This window comes from Actinia tenebrosa, unplaced genomic scaffold (assembly GCF_029948245.1).
Source record: "Actinia tenebrosa isolate PJP-AT-01 unplaced genomic scaffold, QUT_ActTen_1.0 PGA_scaffold16__25_contigs__length_10494907, whole genome shotgun sequence".
NCBI lineage: Eukaryota > Metazoa > Cnidaria > Anthozoa > Actiniaria > Actiniidae > Actinia > Actinia tenebrosa.
In genome coordinates, this window is record NW_028292576.1 from 5,592,362 (window position 1) to 5,615,075 (window position 22,714).

Consider the following 22,714-nt stretch of genomic DNA (forward strand, 5'->3'; position numbering starts at 1 on the left):
CGGTGCTGTTTGCTCTCATAAATCAATTTTTCCATACGATTGATGTGACGACACTTAAAAGTGTTTTAAACTGATATCAAGGATATCAAATGTTGTTACATTCGTCACTTGAAAATTCATTGTTTAGTGCTATGGCTAGCAGCAAAGACTGACTAGCCTTCATTAATTTTGAAACGTGTTTGTTCCCACAGCTCAAATGTGAATAACATAGTTCTCGTAAAATTTCTTTTCCTTTTTTATCTTTACTTTAATAAATTCTTCTCATTGTCATAGTATATTTCGTCAGATTATCAACTTAGAACTAACAAAACTAACAAAATTGATGGAGATTTTATCATTGTATTTGATTTGCATCCATTCAGCCAAAGATTCTGGTTTTACGAGCTTTGATTTTGTCAATGAAAATACTAAATCATGATCTTGAAAATCTTTTTTTAGTACTTTGACTTCGTCGTCTATCATGAGGCCGGTGAGCTCGTTTGTGTAAAGTGCACCGTGGGGCGTATCTGTGGACATTTATGAGAAAATGTCGGTTTTGATTGAAGGCGTTTGTGGTGGATGGTACCGACTCTTCCGTAATTATGAAAGGCGGCTAGTGCTCGTGATCTGAGAGTTCCTTAAAATCTCATTCACCCTAAGCTATCTTTAAATAGGTACTTTAGATAGGTCGTTTGTGATAGGCAGTCAAGGAAATCAGCCCCTGGATCACATGTGAGTTGAGCTTCTTCCATCGATCATTCTTTGCCATATCATTTTCACGAAGAGTCTCTTTTTTTTCTTCCAATTTCCTTCCACGACTCATTTATACGATATTAATTAGGATAACATCTTTCGCCTAATTTTTGAAGGATAGAAATGTTTGAATTAAGTGTAAGAAATTAGGCCCACTGAAGATCATGTGACCGACTAAAGAAGAAGAAGAAGAAGAAAAAGAAGAAGAAGAAGAAGAAAAAGGCGCAACGGTTAAGTCAGTCGTTTTTGTTGGAGCCGATCGTTCTTGAAATGAGTAATGAGTCTGTGGTGTTTCAAAGCATCGGTATACATGAATAGCGCGATGCGCAGATTCTAAAAATATAGCTTAAAGACTCAGCCAAACATTGTATTTTATACAAACCAATTTTATTACTCTTACTAAAAGTTAGAATAATAATGTAATTAAACTCAGATCTACGACTGCGATTGGCTATGAAACTTATTTGCTAAAAGTTTGAGAAAAGTATGCGTTTTTGCCTGATTTTCGCCTTTTTCTTTGCATTCTAGATGCTTCCAAAAGAGCAGTCGTTTGAGAAAGATAACTTTGTTTTGCCGGGGGTTTCTCAAACCATAAATCGACCACCCACGAGGAGAATTAGGCCATAAAACATTTGTATTTTCATAACTACCTCTGATGAACTTCCCTAGACAGACTAAATGAGTATTTTTTTGAAAAACAAACGAAGCGCGCTGGAAAATCCCTTCACATAGACATAATTTGAAAGCTTTCTTATATGCTTTTAAATCAACAATCTTTATTGCGAATCTAATCACCGTAATTTTTATTTCGTGCCACAAATAAAATAAAAAAATAAAACAACAACAAATAAACAAACAAACAAATCAAAAATGTATTTGTTTTTAGTAGAAAATTTGCTTGTCATTCTCTTCTTTAATATTCGAGAAATCTTTCTGCTTATTCCAGTTTTTACATGAACTTTGTGAATTTCCTGTTTTGGACATAAACACGACCAACTCAATCTATTTATATTATTTCTCTAATTTGTATGGATGTAATTTTCTGATAATCACGGTTTCATTATATATGATATAGGAAATAAGTCTTGGAGAATAGAATAAATTATATGACTAGGTATCGTCAAAAAGAAGAAAAAGATAAGAAATCACTGTTGAAATAAAATGAAATAAGATAAATTAGTATGAAATAAAATAAGATACTTTGGAAATAGCGATTTTCAGCCAATTTTTTTGCGTGTTTTCTTAAGCTTTCCTGGAGTAATTTTTGAAGCGTTTGGTTGAAATTCGACGTATTGATTCCTTTGTTGTTTGCTCGATTTTGCATATTTTATCTCTGAAAGCAAACCAATATTTGTAAATAGATCGCTTAAAAAGTAAATATCAAACGTCATCGGTCCTTAATGGAAGGTGAAAAAAGAATATATTCTTTTGGATTTTTATATATTTTTTCGATATTTGAAGGAGGTATTTTTGAAAAGCTGAAATATTAGAAATATTAGAAATGAAAGGCCATGGAATTGAGAAATTAAGGTAAAAATCTGCTTCTTTTTGCCTCATGTGTTGTTTGTGGTAAATATTCTGCTGTTAGATAACAGATTTAATGCTAAGAGCATTTTAGGAATAATGTCAGAGACCTGCTAAGCCGCCGGTTTTAATGCTCGTTCACCTAAAAATAAACACAGATATTTCAGATGCGTTTTATCAGTAAAAACAATTTCCGAAGTATTTATATGATATTTGGTTTATTATTCATATTTTTATAAATCCTAAATTTATAATCCAATCATACACAAGAACGTATATATCCCAATATCACAAAATAAATTAACAAAACAAATGTTGTTTTTTTTCGACCAAGTCCTATAGTTTTAGCTGGAAAAGCTTTGATTTATTAGGCAGTAATTTCCCCCTAAAGACCATTAAATTTTTGAAAATCCATAGAATACAGATAATGCACATGAATGTATTCTAAAAAGACCGACTTTGAGTCCCAATAAGCACATTATAGTATGGTGTTTGATTTGTATTTCAACCAAGTCCTGCAGGTTTAGCCCGAAATAGCTATTAGTTATGTCCAAGCATAGTATTAAGAAATTAGTTCAGAACCCTAGGCTATGAGAACAGGTGAGCATACTAATAGTGGACTTAGAATTAATGTATACAAACCCGTTATTGTTCGTGGGATTCTCATTTGAAGAAACTAATGCATATTCATGTCCGCGGCAGATCGAATTCGTACCTTGTACACTATAAAGACACGGTGAACTCAAAGCCAATCATATCGCTTTGTAGTATTAACCCAGGCAAGTGACGGAGCTCGCGTATTCGAACTCAGTTACGATAAAGCTTGAGCGTTGATGACCATATTGGGACTGACATGAGCGAGTTTCAATATAGGTATTTTAAGAAAACACAGTAATAACAAGTTTGTTTTTACAGGGAAGGACTTCCCGATCGTGCTGACGAATCTACTGCTCTTTCAATTCTAAGTTCAATTTCTCTCATCATTCTTCCCCAAAAGAAGGTCAAGACTTAGCTACTATACACTATCATTACCCAAGTGACAAGCGGAAAATCTTCAATCAATTTTTTGGTGATGGAGAGAAAGATATTTACACCAAATGGACAGACTTATGGCTTGCATCAGACCATGCCAGCACAACGAGAAAATGCTCGCAAAATTCTTCAATTTGGTCGTTCTAATGTTCCCCGTCTGCCACCAATTTTTCAACAAGACTTAGAAGTTTCTACTAACGTTACCAAAACTGATGTAAACGAACATTCTTCTTCAAGTGATTCTGTCGCCTCAGCGAATAAACAGCGTTTGAGAATTTCAGCAGGTTTACCGAGACTAGAACGCGCGCCATTTAGCGCAAATACTCGTTTCATTCGCTCGAAAAATGGTGAGCAATCAACGGCGATGACCTATGACAAGACATACGAAAAACCAGAAGTCCGAAGTCAAGAGCAGCCGGGTCTAATGCGGGTAGAGCGCATAAGAAAGCCAGAAATCTCTGGCATTTCTGATGGATTTTTAAGGGGTCGACGCAAAAAGAAAGATCGGTTATCTAGTTATAAATGTGAAACTAGCGCTGAGGTGATAGACGATGAAATATCTAGTTTTGAACGAAGAGTTGGTTTTGATTCTTTATCCGGCAGTACGAATAATGCGCAAAGCTGTGCGGTGAAGGATATGAAAGGCAGGTGGATTCGCTCAAGTGACATATACAGCGATGGGGTTTCCAACTTAATAAGTGTCTTAGATCATGACGAAGATGAAAAATCGAAAAAGATTACGAAAATTGACACTGCTAAAGACATCCCTAAAATCCCAGAAAAGAGCAATCCCGTTCGCGAAAGATTTCTCAAAGCTCTTGACATTCATTTTTATAATGAATTTTTGGCAACAAATTGTGGCCGAAGAATGGCTATATGCGAGGAGCTTGAACGACTTATCAGTGGAGATGGGAAGACGAGCCTGAATGGTTTGAGAGAGCACTTAAGACTACAAGATGTTTTGGACAGTTGGGTACTGTAAAAATGCCATGTTTTTTTCTTTCAATTCTGAGCGGGTAATCAACAAAGATATTGCTTACAATCCAACACGGTTATCAGGACAAAAAAACAACTATTGAATATCATGGTTTAAAATGCAGACAGAAAAGAAAAAAAAAAAACACGTTCTAGGCACTGCTATTTCTAAAATTGGGATCTAGCGCATTTCCTTAATTTCCTAATAAACACCAGACATCTTATTATTCATTGTAATACTTTCATATTTTCAAATCTTATTTCCTGCAATCTCCTATATTTTTACCTGCTTTATAATCAAACTATTCAGTCTAGTTCTTACCATTAAAGTAAAAATAATTGTAAACAACAGTTAAAACCTATAGAGTGGATTCTGCGAAAGATCGAATTTAGAGCAGGAAATTGAAATAAAATAGATAAGTACAGCTTAGTGGAAATCTTCGACGAATAGCCAATCCGTCTGGAAGAGTGTTTACCGCAAGAGGGAAGACAGGAGAGTATGGATTTACCTCTCTTTCCTTCTCATTTCATGGCATAGCCGTACCTCAAAGTTTTTATTTCAAGGGAGAAATAATGGAATTGCTCTGTTGCAAACACGATAAATGCGCGAAAATAGTCGTTACGACGATGCATTTGCGCGCGGTTTTCGCACGATTTCGAAGACGTGTGCGTTTTTTCAACACTGGATTGGCTTCCAAATATTTTTGTGTGGTTTGTTCAGTCAAATGCCGCAAATACTCTTTCAGTAGAATTAAGTGATCCAATAAAATTGCTGTATTTTTTCTCACATTTAAATCTTTTTTTCCCCCGAATGATTATGATTTGAAAAAATAATGTTCACAATGTAGCCATCATTGAATGCTCTTTTTTGCTCAGCTCTCGCAAGGTTAAAAATAATAGCCAGAATTTTGCTCCAGGTGTGATTAAAGATTAATTGTTTCGACCTGGTTAGACTGTTTTTAAATTCTATTTTACTTGCCTCAGGAGTAAAGGCGTCACAAGTAAAACTACTTTAAAATTTATTATAATTTGTTAGTTCAGAGTCTACTAAAACGACTGCAGTTTTTGTGTAAATATTGGATATTTATTTTTTCGGTGTAAAATTTTACTGAACTCGAGTTGTGCTCAGTTCAGATCTTCATTCTTTCCTTGAAAACAGTAGAATGATTATTTATAATTACTGGGTTGCCTGTGGCAGCCCAGTCTAAAAATGCGTTGCGTTCAGAAAATTCCAAAATTGCGCAATTAGTACTCAGGGGTCTTCACGGCACTACCCAAAAGACTTTGCGGACATGTGATATAGAGAGTTTGGTTTATTTTCTAGTGACAGTTGTCAATCAATGTCTAATTTATCAAAGTGATTGATTGGGGGTGGGGCTGCGAATGACGTGTCAGAAATTAATGTCTACGCATATTCTTTTTTCGTTAGTTGCTTAAATTCAAGTTCAGTGCAGGATTAGGAATTACTCATAAACTGACCAAGAAAGTTCAAGATGGCGTGAAAAGATCTTTCTTTTAATTGTCTACTCAAAAATCACAAATCAGTATCCTATGCTGAAAGAGTTTAAGATTAAAAGCTCTACTTTAAACTAGGAAAATAAGGCTTCAAATATTCCCGTTAGTAAACAAATCCCATGTTTAATTAGTAAAGTATCTTATCGTATTTAATTTATCTTTTTATCCGTCTTTTTGTTTATTCATATTTCTTTAATTGTATTATTGTAAAATTAGTCGTTGTATATTCTTATTTAGGGCACTACTGAAAACCACGCTTAGTGAGTAGGTTTCCCTCATTAAAGATTATCAACACATAAAGTTGGCGACCTTCAATTCCCCTTGGTAGATCGCCTTCACCTTGTGTTAAGTCATTTTTACTTGCCAGATTTTTACTTAAGACTTAATAATGCTAGCGCTATAAACGATCATAGAAAGCATAGAAAGGTTTGGTTTAATATTTTTCCAGGGATTTTCCTCTGCTAGATTTCAATTTGACGGATTTGGATAGACAGGAATAGGTCACTATTCTATATTTTAATATTTTTTTTAAAAATCAAAAAAGAAAAACGGAAAAAAAAGAGCAAAAGCGTGCATGAGTAGGTATAATATTTAGGTCACCCATCCAAGTGCTAACCCTCCTCAGACGAGCTTGACTCAGTATCTTGAACGACAACGATTTATCCACTGGACCACGATTCCAGGTAAATCAGCATAACAATAGCCGTGAAAACAATGCACCGAATAGACTAGACTTTTTAACAATCTATTTTCAACCGATTCCGTGCGTGGCAGAGATGCAAGGGATTAGCCGATATGGTCTGGGGGCCGGCTGGTCTCTCCCCTGATGCTTCGGCTAGAACATTTTCTTGCGTAATTCGTACACCCAAGGGCAGAAGGATTTAATCGCCGTCAGGTCCGAAGTCCATACGACGCCTCAGCTCTGCGGATGTCTAGGGGGTATGGCAAAGTGGAGTCGTTTTTTTTTTTTTTTTTTTTTTTTAATTCCTTTTGTTGAGTTCGAATCCCATCTTATCCACATAAGATTTTTCTTTTTTTCTTTAAAATCCATTTTTTATTAGATTTAAATCTTCAACAATAAGGCAATCTTTTTAGTGAAAAAAAAAAAAGAAAAAAGATTTATTCCTAGTCGATTGTTTATAATCTGTATAATCTCGATCAGACGTTTATCAGTCATATAAGCAATATCTATCCGAGAAAATCAGAGCTATGCTTTCCTATCTTTCCTGGCAAAGTTTGCTGACAAGAACATTTACTCAGTGTACCTGGATCTCTATATCATATGCGCGCAAAGGACTAGTGGGTGGTGCCGTGAAGACGTCTGGGTATTCATGCTGGAAGTTGGGAAGAATATTTGAAAAACACCAAGACTTCAAATTATTCAGTTAAAAACGTAACCCCGCCACTCTATGCTTTATTAATTTTCTACGTTAAAAAGGTTTAACCACGAAACTATGATTAACGTGTAACTTATTGATTTATTTTAGATTTATTTTAGATTTTTAGTTACTTACGTATCTATTTCTATTTTACTTGCGAACAAAGCGTGAAAAACTGAAAAACACTAAGACTGAAGGGAAATAGAAAAGGGACTTAAGAGGGGATGTCAGCAAAAATCGAACAATTTTGAAATTTTGTGGCAACGGTCGAAAAATCGATTTCGCTCATATTCTAACCTTAGGTAGGCCTTATTCTAACTAGAACCACTATGTAGTTTGTTTTTAAAAATATCGCTTATTTTACGAGAAAAACGAGAAAATTGATTTTTGCGGATTTAAGCCTTTTGACGGCGGAAAGAAATCGACTACTTCAGAGCCTTCGCGTCGCAAAGAAAAGTAATTCAGACATATAAAACCATTATAATCTTATCAATTGGTATCTAAACTTGTTTTAGGAAAATGTTTTTTGACCCATACATTTTACAATACCAAGAGTATAGAAAGTTTAAAAAAATATTTTGGTATGTGCTATATAAAATAATGGGCTAAAATTTGGGCTAGTTAAAGTTAAGATGCTATATAATCTTATTCCACTGAAATTTGGTTGGGTAAATTATTTATCGCGTAAATAAAAAGCTTGAAATTCTTAAAAAATTCAGCGATTTCTCTGTCGGCAAAGATCAGTCGATTTCAATAGTTCTGCACAAACAACGCAATAAATCCGAGTTTGTTCGTTTTTCGAGCAATAATCTAAAGCAAAAATACTTTAAAAGGCCTAAGTTATTATTTTTAAGATAACGAAGAATCTTTTGAGGCTCAGATTCAAACACGCTTTGCTATTCGCGACTGAGAAGTGGACTGAGTATTGTAAGCAAACTTGAATAACTAACGAAGTGTCTAACGATTACAGTAGGGATTGCTCACCATATTTTCGGATTACTTCAGACTATTCTGCTTTAACCGTTGAATATTATTTATAGTTAGGTGAAGAATAAGTAGTCGTTCTATTTTTCTTGCTCCTACCATGATAAATTGGGAAAGGACGGTAATCTGAGATGTAAACATGTAATCCACAATGCATGCCGCTTAAAACAATACACGTCACCAGTGACACCAAACTGACAGTGACATCTGATTATAAGATATCGTCGTGTGTTTCATATTTTTGAGATGAATTTCCTAGGTAACTGAGGATAAACTAACAAACTTTTGGTTGGAGGAAGCTGTGGGTTCGATCCAAAGGACAGGAAACGAGATACTGCCATAATCCCTTTATTGGCCTGCAGAAAGGAGATTTTCGACCACAAGACCGCCTTTGCGTTCTCTGGCCCCGAAAATGAAGTTGACTTGATCTTGAGTCGGGCAGCCATATTTGTTTGTCCAAATGATGTTGATACGTGGTCAATATGTCCATTCCATCGTTCAAAATTAGGATTGGGATGGACAAGAGGCTGCAATACAAGGTGCAGAGTACCTGTTGAAATATCTAAGCATCAAAAGACCAAAGGAAAATGGCCGAGATTTGAAAGAGGAATAGGAAAATCCGATTCGTCTATGATATTAAATAAGACTGAGGTATTCCTACAAGTAGGTTCAGGTCAGTAACAAGTTTGCATTCCTAATGATACTCGAGGTTTGATTTGCGCATTTTTTCTTTCTATGAAATACTTTTATAGTAATAAAAATGTTTCTTTCATTTACTTGTAGGAATGTGCATAAATTGCAGAAAAACTCTTAAACAACTCGAAGACTCCGATCCACAGACTCCGGTCACCACCAGCGCCTCCCAAAGACAGGAACTGGATGAACAGAGGATTGTTGAGCAAATAAGTAATTTGTCGCTGGTAAATATCTTTTCTCCTTGAAAACTGAAGGAATGCTTTTATTACTAAAATAAATGATTTTTGTGCGTTAGTGCTGTTTTCAAAACCCTTGGTTATTTTATATTTGTTTATTTGTTAGTCGGTTTGGTAATCAGATTAAATTAGTAAAGGCGGCGCGAGTGGCGGCGGATTGGTATAATATGAAAAAGTGTGGAGCGGGAAATGGGAAGGGGAGTGGGAAGGGAATGGAGAGGAAGTGGGAAACTCTGAAAATCAACAAAACGTTAATGCGTATTTTACATGTTTTTGTGGGTCGGGAATTTACGTATTCTACCGATAAATGAAATCAGAATTAGAAGTGCGTTCATTTTCTTATATTTTTTTAAATTATTTTTTCTGTTAAATAATTTTAGGACGAAAAGGAGGAGGTGACGTTTAATCCAAAGTTCTCCACGCCTACAAGTCTGTATCAACCAAGCGAATCTTCTTACTTATCCGTCACTGTGGAAGAAACGGAGGTTGTTCCTTCCCCAAAAGAAAAATTGAATGCCTTCCTTTGTTCACGGGACATTAGCCCTATTCGTCATTCTCTTTTGTTGCCATGGGAACAAACATCAGAGCGCACAAAGCGTTTTCATATCCGGAAAACGCAACAGGTTGTAGATGCATGCCTGAAGGAGATTGCTCCTGAAGATTCTGAAATGCTATTTTCTGCATTGAAAGAAACGAAGTCTAATAAATGTAGTGTTGATAACTCCCTTATGGAGGCTTTATCTGAATGCTACAATAACAGCAGTTCTTGGAGCACCCGCAGACAGATATTATCCATCATGGCGGACAAATTGAGTTTTAAAGAGCTTCGCAGGTGGATACCTAGTTTGACAAGATATCGCTTCAATCTTGCAAGACACCACCTTTTACTCCACGGCAGAGGGGCAGTTTTACCTTCCACTAAGAACACGCGAATGTACGTTCAACCAGAAAAGCTTGAGCACTTCATTATATTCATTACCAGCTCACATATTGTACAAGATTTGCCATTTGGCGAGAAAACGCTTAAGTTATCGTCACAAACAGAAATCAGGATCCCAAATGTTATACGATCTTTGATACCTGAGCAAATTATTTGTCAGTACCAAAGCTATTGTCAAGAGACAGGTTTCAAACCAATGAGTCGTAGTTCGTTATGCAGAGTTCTCAGCGTATGTTCAGCTTCAATACGCAAATCTTTACAGGGCTTAGACAACTTTTCAGCACTTGGAGCAAAAGCCTTTGATGATCTTGAAGAGTTGGTTGAAAAGCTTGGAGACACTTACGGGAATGGGCTTACTTGGGCGAAGGAAATAAAGCAGAATCTCAAACTAGCAAAGCGTTACTTCAAAGGCGACTATAAGGTAAACTAAATGTTCACTTTCAGTTATTCTGCAACAATTCATTATTGAAAGCGCACGCTGCAGTAAAATCCCAAGCTCCAAACCAATAAGCATCATGAAATACATGCATAATATCGTTATAATGTTTTGTTGAAGGTTCACGTTACCAAAAGCTCAAAAGTTGCAGATCATTGCAGAACGCACGCCCTAAGTTATCCAAGTGAAGATGACCACATGGTTGACTGTGACCACGAGCATGACCTGAAATGCGATAGATGTAACTTATTTCCTGTAACTCTGAAAGAAATAAAATGCGTAGTAGAAAGCACTAGATGCACCTTGGAAGATAAAGGAGAAATGGAGTTCTTGATCTCCCAGTCCGCGCAGAACATCGAGGCCTGGAAGTCCCATCTTTTACGATCAATTAATCAAGATCAAGCAAGGCAAGAAATTATTAAAGATTTAAGAAAGGAGGCAGTGCTTTTAGTTTCCGACTGGGCAATGAAGTTTTTGCCAAGAAAGTTCCGAGAAAGCCAGCAAGACTGGTTTGGTAAGCGCGGGATCCCCTGGCACATAACTGTTGCCATGACCAAAACAGATGAAGGAGAAATGAAAATGTTGACGTTTGTACATATATTTGAAAGCTGCATTCAGGACAGTCCTGCTGTTCTGGCTATTTTTGACGACGTTCTACAGCAACTTAAGAGCATCACTTCTGACATTACCTCTCTTTACCTCAGACAAGATAATGCCGGATGTTATCATTCTGCATCGACAATCCTTGGCATTTATCAGGTTGCATCACAAAATGACTTTAATCTAGTGCGCATTGATTTCTCAGACCCGCAGGGCGGCAAAGGCGCATGCGATAGAAAGGCTGCAACTATCAAGAATCATATGAAGAAGTATTTAAACTCAGGACATGATATAGATACTGCTCAACAAATGAAGTGTGCTATGGAGTCATTTGGAGGAATCCCTGGGGTAAGAGTAACACTGTGCGGCGCTCAAGCTTCTCCAGACTTATCAGAAAAATGGGAAGGTGTGAGCTTTATTAACAACATCGCTTACAGCAATGAAGGAATTACAGTTTGGAGGGCTTATGAAATTGGTGCTGGCAAATTTATGCCTTGGAGTAGCTTTAATCTGCCCAACAAATTGCCAAAGCTCAACAAGATTCCAGATTATGAAGTATTAAAGGTTACCTTTCTTTCCATCAAAGCAAGAAAAATGCCGACAAAAAAACCCGCTCTTAAAGCTGAGTCACTGCAGAAGGTAAAAAAAGTTAAGGATAATGATGATGATGACGATGATGATGACGATGATGATAATGATGATGATGTCAACTTAACAGAAGATAACCAAGACGAAGATAGTGAGGGCGCGAAAATTGGTCGAGATGACGAAAATGCGTTATTCTTTTGCCCCGAAGAAGGCTGTATTATGTCTTTTCAGAGATATTCTTCTCTCGAAAAGCATATTGATTATGGAAGCCACAAATATGTTCTTGAGCATGAAACTCTGTATGACAGAGCTATGATTATGTACGCTACAAAGCTAGAGCATGGTGCTACTGACGTTCCTCAGATAGATGGGGACACTACCGTCAATCTAGATCATGATCAAGTGCTTCCTAAAGGATGGGCACTAAAATCAGCAGCAAAACGAAAAAGATTTAATGAAGCACAGAAAAACTATCTAACCGATATTTTTGAAAACGGAGAATCAACTGGAAGGAAGGCCAATCCTGCAGCTGTGGCCCAGACCATGAGAAGGGCCAAAAACAAAGATGGCTCAAGTATGTTCAATAAGAATGAATATCTTACGTCGCAACAAATTGCAGGCTTTTTCTCGCGTTTGGCAAGAAAAAAGAAGCTAGGCTCAGCTGATGACGAAGACAACGATGAAATGAAGAAAAATGAGGAAAACAAAGAAAAAGAATTGTTTCATGTAATGAATGAAGTAATGGAACTGGTTTCTGCAAAACATCCAATCATGTTTGATCATTACAATATCTGCGAAATGGCATCCAAATCCAAGCTATCATCTTTTTCAATCCAAATGCTTCAGGAAATCTGTGCCTCCTTCGAGCTTGAGACGTCTCACATTAAGACAAGACGCAAGAAGCCATACTTACATCTCCTGCAAGAATTAGTCAACACCTGTATTTGCAGTCTGTCTCTCTTGAAGGTAAAGTTTGTTAGTTTATCCTCAGTTACCTAGGAAATTCATCTCAAAAATATGAAACACACGACGATATCTTATAATCAGATGTCACTGTCAGTTTGGTGTCACTGGTGACGTGTATTGTTTTAAGCGGCATGCATTGTGGATTACATGTTTACATCTCAGATTACCGTCCTTTCCCAATTTATCATGGTAGGAGCAAGAAAAATAGAACGACTACTTATTCTTCACCTAACTATAAATAATATTCAACGGTTAAAGCAGAATAGTCTGAAGTAATCCGAAAATATGGTGAGCAATCCCTACTGTAATCGTTAGACACTTTGTTAGTTATTCAAGTTTGCTTACAATACTCAGTCCACTTCTCAGTCGCGAATAGCAAAGCGTGTTTGAATCTGAGCCTCAAAAGATTCTTCGTTATCTTAAAAATAATAACTTAGGCCTTTTAAAGTATTTTTGCTTTAGATTATTGCTCGAAAAACGAACAAACTCGGATTTATTGCGTTGTTTGTGCAGAACTATTGAAATCGACTGATCTTTGCCGACAGAGAAATCGCTGAATTTTTTAAGAATTTCAAGCTTTTTATTTACGCGATAAATAATTTACCCAACCAAATTTCAGTGGAATAAGATTATATAGCATCTTAACTTTAACTAGCCCAAATTTTAGCCCATTATTTTATATAGCACATACCAAAATATTTTTTTAAACTTTCTATACTCTTGGTATTGTAAAATGTATGGGTCAAAAAAAAATTTTTTTCGTCTTGAAAAAGGAAACTGAGATAGCTGAACATTTTCCTAAAACAAGTTTAGATACCAATTGATAAGATTATAATGGTTTTATATGTCTGAATTACTTTTCTTTGCGACGCGAAGGCTCTGAAGTAGTCGATTTCTTTCCGCCGTCAAAAGGCTGAAATCCGCAAAAATCAATTTTCTCGTTTTTCTCGTAAAATAAGCGATATTTTTAAAAACAAACTACATAGTGGTTCTAGTTAGAATAAGGCCTACCTAAGGTTAGAATATGAGCGAAATCGATTTTTCGACCGTTGCCACAAAATGTTCGATTTTTGCTGACATCCCCTCTTAACATGCTTGTAAATTTCCGGCTTTGGTTTCAAACATTCAAAATTAATGCTACCAGTAAAAGAGCAATTCACTGCAATACAATGAAGCTTAAATAAGACAATGACACGATCTGGAATACAACTCTCCCCCGATTTCGCTTGAGTGACACGAAACGATGGCTCCAAGCAGAGAACTTGATAAGATGCAGTAAATGTATGAACATCGATTAGAATTAAAAAGTCCTACTTGTGATATCAATCTTGTTCTATGAAAGACCCACTTCTGTGTTGAGATTTCTACTTACAATTTTTTGACACACACACGAAAGTAAGCGATTCTCCTAATTTTGAGCTTCATTTTAAATGATGTCATATTTTAATATTTAATTGTAAAGCAAGGACTTTAATATGACATGGTTCGTGAGCATGAAAGAAGACTAGAGGGGAAAAGGCACAAAACTAGCAGCTGAGTCAAAAGCTGTGCGCGCGCGTGCTGTGTGCTCTCATAAAACACGCTCTCACAACCAATCAGAACGCGACATTTATGACAGTTATTTTATAAACACATCTATTTCTTTTGTTTTCACTTGTTTCATTGGTGCTATTCTGTACTTATGGTTTACTATATATCTATTCAACATGACAAAGAAAATATTGCTGAACTTATATATTAGGAATTATTAAGAAAAAAAACTTATATAAGAAATATAAGGAAAAGAGACAGAAAATGTTATGTATGGCTTTTTGTGTATATCTGTATATTGTAAAGTGACACGTCTTTGTTTTAATGAAGTATTTATTATATTTAAAAAAATAGAAAGAAAAAAAAGGAATTATAAGGATGCCAGTAGTTAGAGTACATGAGATAATGCATCGCTAGTGAAAGAGTTGATCAGTTCCTACAAAATCACGTTATTTATTTTAAATTCTTTATCGGAAATAGTTTTTAATGTCATTCTGAAGAGGAAATTTGTTCATGAAGAAGTTGACAATAGCGACGGTAACAAAACAATTGCTTCCTATGTATTTTTTTTAGCTTCTTCATCATCAGCACAAAACCCCATTTTGATTAATTAACTCGTCGCGGAGGATTTTGTAGCTAAGCAATTTCATTGTTTTCCTTAAAAAATGTATAAATCTCAAAAAGCTTAAAAACGATTCCCAAAGGAATAAAAACCATCAGAGGCCATTCTAGTGGAATATCTTTTGTTTGCTAATGAATAAGGACTTCGTTTAATTGCTTACAATTATTGAGAGCGTGAAACGTTGTTTGCAAATAAAGATTTTCGTTTGGTTGTTATGGACAAAAAACGCCATAAATTACTGCACCAAAGAAGGATAATGATGGATGAAGACGACTCAAGTAGAAGACCTCAGTTTAGGTAAAGTATATTCGTGAATTAGTTGCATTTTAACTGTTTTTGCCTTGTGTTTTATTACCTATTTGTGTTGTGAAGATTTATAAGTGTCATAAGAGAGTTATTGTGTACAAGAGCTGGTGTAAATTACACTTCAAACTTGATAAGGACGTGTTCAAACATTATAGGAAGCCATTACAGCAATTAACGTATGCTTTCAAATCCATTCTTGAACGAACTAGATCAATTAACAATCAAAAATCACCCGTCTTTACCCATCTTAACCCTCTTTATAAATTTATAATCAAGTCTTCAATTATTCAAATTCAGTATTTCTCACTGCTACTTAGAAAACGTCAATATAAAGAGTAATAAGCTTCTTGCAGATATGATATATTGTTTTATTGCTTATGGTTTTTGATGTCGATAACCAACGGGTAAACATCCTTTGACTTTTTGTTATATTCGCTTTTATAGCGTTTACATTTAACTAACGATTCAATATCTTCATAACTAATGAGACTATTTAACTGCTGCAGCTACAAATTTCCTTTAAAAAACCGGATCGTTATGTTACCAAATTTTGACATGTATATATTGTGACGCCATTTTGTCGTCAAACGCTGAATAAATTCGCAAAAAAAGTCCCAAGTCTTTCGTCTTTCAACATAGATTGATATAGCCCCATTAAACAATTTTCCCTCTTTATGCAAACTACAGAAGCTAGAACAGCTGGCGAAGGAAATTATATTAGCAAAACTTTTTATAATAAGAAATAGTAATCCCAACTCTGAAACATGCATTAATTTTGCTCGGTGTCATGCTTTGAAAGCGAAGTGTTCAACGAACACTTTTTGCTAAAACAAATAACGATTCAACATTAAAATAAGTATATTGTTCAGAATTTTTTAAAGATTTAACTATTTCTTGTGTATTTATTAATGCAATATATATCAGAGATAAAGGTAAATAATAAAGGTGGCAAGGTAAACATAGCAAACAAAAGGAATAACACAACATGGCGCTATGCAATTAGACCGCAACTTTTCGGCCAATGAATTAGAAGACGCCCTGCGATCTTTTTACAGTTTTCTCAGTGGCATCATGTAGAGGAAACAAAATCAATCCAAAAAAACTCAAAATATTTAATTCAAGGCAAAAAGCACGTTATTAAGATGAAGACCTTTCGTTTTTCTAGCAGTGATAAGATTTGGTCAAAGTAGCTCTGTAATTTCTTGTCAGTCCTTGTGTTCTTTGTTGCAAAATAAAGTAGTGAATAAGTAAAACGAGGCCTAGGCTATTAACCAAAGTGAGTTTTTGGATAGACCTCTTTACCTTATGAGTAATATTTTTCCATTTCAGGCCACGTGAGATTCATAACAGTTATTAGATAAATTCAATGTAAAAGATATATTTTACTGTAGTTCGTTAGTGCAAAATAATTCGTTGATGTTATCATCTATATAAGTGCAATCTATTCTATTTTGTCACAGTAATAAATTATTTTTTCAGAGGAGGGGTTGAGGCAAAGGTGTCACGTAGGCAACGATCGGAATACAGTGGGAGGAAGAAATAAATAAACGAACGAACGAACGAACAAACAAACAAATAAACAAACAAATAAATAAACAAACAAATAAATAAACAAACAAATAAATAAATAAATAAATAAATAAATAAATAAATAAATAGATAGATAGATAGATAAATAAATAAATAAATAAATAAATAAAACTGTAAAAGGGGAAATTAAAATTGGGATAGATTGAAAATCTTTCCAAAATATGAAGTTTTTCTTCTTTTCTAATTCCTATTTGTCTCTTTCTTAGCACCATTACTTCTGGATGGGTTAGCGGTAAAAACGAACTCATAGGAGACTTGAACCTAGCTCACGGGTTTCTTGGAATAAGACTTAAAGTTTCAAGGGAATCTGTTAAGAACATCAAACCGATTGCTGTGAAGTTTCGTATCAACAACAAGACCCTGTATGAACCATTCTTAGAAGGAAATGATCATCGCGTTCACGATATCATTCAAATATATCCTAAAGATTATGTCTTTAACCCTCCCGCTGAGATGACGGTGCGGTTACCAAGCTGTGTAAACCAAAAGACCGCTGGTCAAGTGGTATGCATGTTCAGTAATTCTTTCGCTGTCAAAAACGATGTAAGGTTCCTACAATGGGGTCGAATCGACTCCAGGTTGTTTATTATGAATCCTTTGAGGACAGAAGCGAAAATAATTTGTAAATATTCAGGATTTTATACGCTGATTTTAACTCAATGTCCTGAAGTTACGAGCAAGGTGTCACCTCGACAAGAACTTATTGTTCATGTTGAAGATTATCCCGGGATTAAAATAGCTTACGACACCGGTTGCGTGAACTCAGATACCAAAGTAACCCTTAAAGTCGTATGCTTGGAGGATTTATACAACTCACCTTCGGCAAGCCCGACATTTAACGACTCTCGTCGAAGACTTCCGATCCAAATCCGAGAAAATGCTAATGAGAATATGATTGATGTAACCGGAAGTCCAGTGGTTCTCGTTCGACCAATCAGGACGAGGTTTTGTAAACCCGTGAAGCTTTCGTTGCCGCTGCTGGGAAATGAGTTTGATGGTTTCTTTGAGAAAGAGAGTAGCCGACTTGTGGTGTTAGCAAGTCGAGAAATGGAGGACGAAGCTATCATTTGGCACCATCACTACAGCACTCCAGAGGTATGAAGACAAAATGAGCAAGGCAGGGTAGGGCAGGGTAGGGCAGCACAGCACAGCACAGCACAGCACAGCACAGCACAGCACAGCACAGCACAGCACAGCACAGCACAGCACAGCACAGCACAGCACAGCACAGCACAGCACAGCACAGCAATATAATCATTGAGACAATTTTATCTGTTTCCAAAATCATAGGTCGAGACAACAAAAAATGGCAAAAAGATTGCAACATTCTTGATTACAAGCGGCGGTCTGTTCAAACTGGTCAGACGTTTTCCAAACAAACACATGCACTTTATCGAGCAAGTCTCCTCTCGCATCTCCCGTGAGCTGTGCACAGCAACCTCGCCCGACGTCCTGGTGACGCCATTACTCAAAGGCTTCATCACCGAGATAGCTGAACCAGGAAAGCAGTTTGTACTTCGAATATCTCTTCTCGATTCTTCACAGGCCTGCAACCCAGATAGTTGCTTTGTCTACGAAGTTTGTTCCCAGCCTCTCACGGTACCGTTAGGCAAAGTTCGTATTTTAGTTCGCGGGAGATTTGAACCTGACCGAGACGCCGCTGACCACTCGGAAGAGAGGACCACCATGTTCCTTGGTAAAACCACCTTTGTGGATTTTAACTTGAAACTGAGGCTCAGTGATCCGACTAAGCTCCCAGAGACTATTGGGAAGGTTACGATCCATTCTACCGCTGACATGCAGTATTGCGTCACTCTACAAAAGCCTACTCCCGTGAGTATTGCTCCACTAGCTTTTACTGGTGGGAGGTCTGTGCGACCATTAAGATTCGACGACTACAGACTACAGAATAAGCACTACATGTTTCTTCTGTCGGTCTTAAATATAGCCATAAGACATACGTTGTCAATACTACGTAAAACGTTTTGACTTCTTACCAAAGCAATTGGGGTAAGAAAATAAACTGCTAGGAGCATGCGCAGAAATACTCGACCCAGTCTATTCGGCGAAATTTTTGTAGTTTGTAGTCGTCGAGTCTTAAATTAGGTGTTGAGTGCGACAGGTCGTGGTGATACTTTGGCCAATGGATCCAAATTGGCGGCTAAGGAAATTTTAAATAACATATATATTTCCTTTGACATGGATTATAGAGTAACTTCACGGAAACGATGTTGTAGGGAAGGACGATAGGCCCTTTTATCTTGGACGAATTGTTTTCTCATTTAATTGTCATTTCAGTCGGCATGAAGTGGTTTCTTTGTTTAATGGTTGTGCATCAGAAGATGAATGAATATGGATGAATACTGTAGTAACTCCAACAAAGCTTTACTCGAGAGAATAACATGTTGTCTGAAATAGGAAAAAATTACGCCCAAGTCCAATTAAAATGATCTTTTAGGGAAAATCGTGAAGTATCTAATCTTGCAAAAACATTTCATCATGCTAGCGCTCTGCCATGAAATCACTCTATTCACCATGTATATCGTGGTTTACTTTTTCGTAAACATTTCTTTAGATCGCCAAAGAACTCCATTGTAAACTTGGAGGAGATAGACGCAAGTCACGTGATTTACGACAGAAGAAGCCACTCCTTCGAAGGCATACTGTCTCATCTCTCGGTAGTAGCCACGTGATCAATTCTTTGCCAGGTATTGTAGCAGTGCTGCTTGACGAAGGGAGATCCTGCGTAGCAAGCATTTGAGTGTAATATAATGTATCTATAAAAATACAATGCATCACAACTAATACAATAAATAGAACGACAATAGAATACAATAAGATTTTCTGAAAACATTACATCAACTGATTGCTATGTAGGTTCTCCCGCTTCGCGATCGCATGATGAAACATCATTAGCTGAAAATTGTGCAGAGCGGTGTTGTACAAGCTTACGCAAGGGAGGTTACATAGAGCAATTTGTCGTGTAACTTGCCTCGTGACATGAGGTTCAGTTGCACAGCAGAAAGTGGCGATAAATTTTTTTGTTTGATAATTTTCTCGCCAAAAAACTTTGATATGTTCCAGAGTCCCGCGCTCACGAGGATTTTGGTGTCAAACGGAGGCGGCAAGTGTCTTCTTCGTTTGCTGGTGTTCCAAGGTTAACAGCGATAGGAGATGAGAAAGAAGAAGGAGAAGAAGAAGAAGAGAAGAAGAAGAAGAAGAAGAAGAAGAAGAAGAAGAAGAAAAAGACGAAGTAGAAGAAAAAGAACGAGATGGAAAAGAAGAAGAAGAAGAGGAAGTGGAGGAAGAAGACGAAGAAGGAGATATTTCCATAAGTGGACAAAGTACCACCAGTTACAGTTCGTTTGGCGGGAATTCCTTGTCTTTGTATGATAAACCAGAGCAAAAAGAAAACGAAACTTCTAATCAAGATTATACAGACGAAAAAATAAATATGGCGGGCGACGGCTCTAAGCATGACAAAGATCTTGACAGAAGGGATTCTTCGACATACAGTGACATTAAAGAAGAGAGTACTATGAGTAGTTCTACTGCGTCTATATCACGAGGTAAAGAAAGTCAGCTTTCTTTAAGGTCAGAGCGAGAAGATGAGAAATATGAAGATAGTGATTGGTCAAACGATAATGACGTCACAAGAGAAGAAACTGATCAGGGGTCAAGGTCATCGATAAGTTTGAAATACGAGGCTGCTGAAGAAGAGAATGTGGTAGGCGAGGAACGATGTAAAGATGAAAAGAAATTCGAAGAGAATCACAAAAGAGAAAGTATTAGCAAGGCGCCGGCATCTATGGAACTTGAAAAAGACTACACAGTTGAAGATCAGAACAGTGAAATAACTAATGAGGAACTTCAGGTAAACAGCAATGACTATACGAACAGCATCGACGAAAGAGAAACAGATGAAAATGAAATCCCGTCGAGCAAAATCAGCGAAACTTCAGCATTAAAAGATCAAGGTCAAGAGAAAACGTCATATTCTACTAGTTTTGAAAGCTCAGTTAGTGTTGAGAGTAGGAGAAAAGAGAGCCATGATAAAAACAAAAAGTCACACTCTAGTTTTGAAAGCTCAGTTAGCGTTGGTGAGAGCCATGATAAAGATGAAAACAAGATGGTTGCCAGTAGGCCAAGCTACAGCAGTTTGACTTCAGACTCTATTTCTGTTCATAGTCAATTGGAAGTCAAAGATAACAGGTTCGTTGCCAGCTAATAAAATGTTTGGTCTTCCTGTGTTCAGTCCACTCAAATAAATATTGGTTAATAGCTTAGTTATGTATTGGGGGTATAGCTCAGTGGTAGAGCATTCGACTGCAGATCGAGAGGTCACCGGTTCAATCCCGGTTGCCCCCTATTTTTTTACGGAAAATAGAGTACAAAAATATGGATTGATGACCTCGAAAGCAAGAGCCATTATATTTGCTCTCTTACGCTTATATACGTTGATAGACGTTATTCAAATTACCGCTGTGTTCATTGATTTCAGACTCAGGTTGTTAGCCTTATTTCAGCTTCAAAATATTCACAAATACCAACGGAAAAGGTAATACATGTTGCTTTTTAGAAGTTTTGCACTATCACGTGCTCATGCCCATAATAAAGCTTGGGCTGCCTGTGACTGGATGGAAGAAGAATAAAATCCCTTTGCTTTTTGGAATTGAATTCTTTATTATGTAAAGCGATTGCGTCGTTCCTGCCATCTAACATGGCTGCCATCACGTGACGGTGCAAAGCCTCTATTAGAAGTTTTTTCCCCGGTTTTACTCCCTTCACAAAACCTAAAATGTTAAATCAACAAAGTTGCTTTTGGGTACAACTCTCAAATCTCTATTCTGGTTTTGGGTCTTAAATTTGAAAGTTTTTCTTTATATTTTTTATTAACAAGCAAATAGATATAGCATAGTTTTCCCAATTTACTTGCGCGCGAAAATTTTATTTTTTATTTTATAATCTCAAGAATCGAAATTTAAAATTAAGAATAAAATGATAAAAATTATAGGGGGCAATCGGGATTGAACCGATGACCTCTCGATCTGCAGTCGAATGCTCTACCACTGAGCTATACCCCCAACAGATGGTAAAATGTAGTTTCAGTTTGGCTATTTATTACGTGGCAATTTGTTCAAACGACCACAAATATTGATTTATTATCATGAATATTCATTCTTACCTAAACAAGAAATTAAAAACCTTTCTGGCTCCTAAAAGTAAAGAAAATGCCAAACTTTCTCATATACTCACTGATATAAAAAGAACAGTTGATTTAAAAACTTGTATATATGTATATATATTTCATTATTAATAAAACATGAGAAAGCAGGTGACTGGCTCTGCTAGTGCAAATTTAATGCATTCTTTTTTATTTGTTTAGCTTCGTATTTTGTCTTCGTTTTGAGATCAAATAACCGCTTAAACAAACGTAGTTATTGTTAACAAACACATATGTATTCTAGTTTTGAATCTCTGGCCCTTAAAATATTGAAAATCTTTAGAAATATGAAAATATAAAGAAAGCAAGAAGACAGAATGGACTTGAACTTCGAGTCAATAATTTGAGTTTTTCGTGTCTAATCTGCGATTTCTTTCTTCTTTCCTTATATTTGCATATATTTTCACACATGATATGCGATAAAAAAGTTATATTACCTACTATTTTAGAGTTTATTCAAAATATTATTTAATTTTTTGAGAAAAAGAATTACCAATACATTATTCATAGTATATCTCTTTTACTAGTCTGTTACTAGGATACCTAGACCACACGACAGGCTATTTTTCATTTTAAAAGCCGACATATCAAGTTTAGGGATTAAAATTTAAAATATCAGTTTCTTTCGGAAGATAAGTTTTCTCTGCGCCATGTTTGCCATTTTTAAGCGTTTTATTTATCATCATCATCATTTTTTATATTGAAAATTTAAATACAAAATGCAAAGTTAATTCAATCAAAGATATAGTTTGCGATTTTGATACCTCTCTTTTGCGCACGCGCGAAAATGATGTAATAGTGACGTAACGTTTTACATTGTGACGCGCGCGAAAATACAA

At 36.2% G+C, this 22,714-nt stretch overlaps 3 protein-coding genes and 2 non-coding genes across 5 annotated transcripts; 4 read left to right on the forward strand and 1 right to left on the reverse strand.

Annotated features, from left to right (window-relative positions):
- The first annotated feature begins 2,989 nt into the window (after nucleotides 1-2,989).
- On the forward strand, nucleotides 2,990-4,688 carry LOC148910646 (uncharacterized). The gene has a single exon (XM_089030955.1). The coding sequence runs from the start codon at nucleotides 3,329-3,331 to the stop codon at nucleotides 4,268-4,270; it is 942 nt and encodes a 313-aa protein (XP_088887081.1). The 5' UTR covers nucleotides 2,990-3,328; the 3' UTR covers nucleotides 4,271-4,688.
- Nucleotides 4,689-8,122: 3,434 nt separating this feature from the next.
- LOC148910647 (uncharacterized) lies at nucleotides 8,123-12,891 on the forward strand. The gene is made up of 4 exons (XM_089031295.1): nucleotides 8,123-8,814; nucleotides 8,925-9,061; nucleotides 9,454-10,434; nucleotides 10,570-12,891. Exons 1-4 carry the CDS (start codon nucleotides 8,772-8,774, stop codon nucleotides 12,634-12,636), a joined length of 3,228 nt encoding a protein of 1,075 aa, XP_088887421.1. The 5' UTR covers nucleotides 8,123-8,771; the 3' UTR covers nucleotides 12,637-12,891.
- Nucleotides 12,892-14,824: 1,933 nt separating this feature from the next.
- Nucleotides 14,825-19,913, forward strand: LOC116292271 (uncharacterized). The gene is made up of 5 exons (XM_031699552.2): nucleotides 14,825-15,052; nucleotides 16,858-17,746; nucleotides 17,942-18,484; nucleotides 19,227-19,359; nucleotides 19,736-19,913. The coding sequence occupies exons 1-5, from the start codon at nucleotides 14,970-14,972 to the stop codon at nucleotides 19,906-19,908; spliced, it is 1,821 nt and encodes a 606-aa protein (XP_031555412.2). The 5' UTR covers nucleotides 14,825-14,969; the 3' UTR covers nucleotides 19,909-19,913.
- A 1,034-nt stretch (nucleotides 19,914-20,947) lies between these two features.
- Trnac-gca (transfer RNA cysteine (anticodon GCA)) lies at nucleotides 20,948-21,019 on the forward strand. Its single transcript has one exon. It is a non-coding gene; the product is annotated as a tRNA-Cys (tRNA).
- Nucleotides 21,020-21,663: 644 nt separating this feature from the next.
- Trnac-gca (transfer RNA cysteine (anticodon GCA)) lies at nucleotides 21,664-21,735 on the reverse strand. The gene has a single exon. It is a non-coding gene; the product is annotated as a tRNA-Cys (tRNA).
- Between the last annotated feature and the right edge of the window lie 979 nt (nucleotides 21,736-22,714).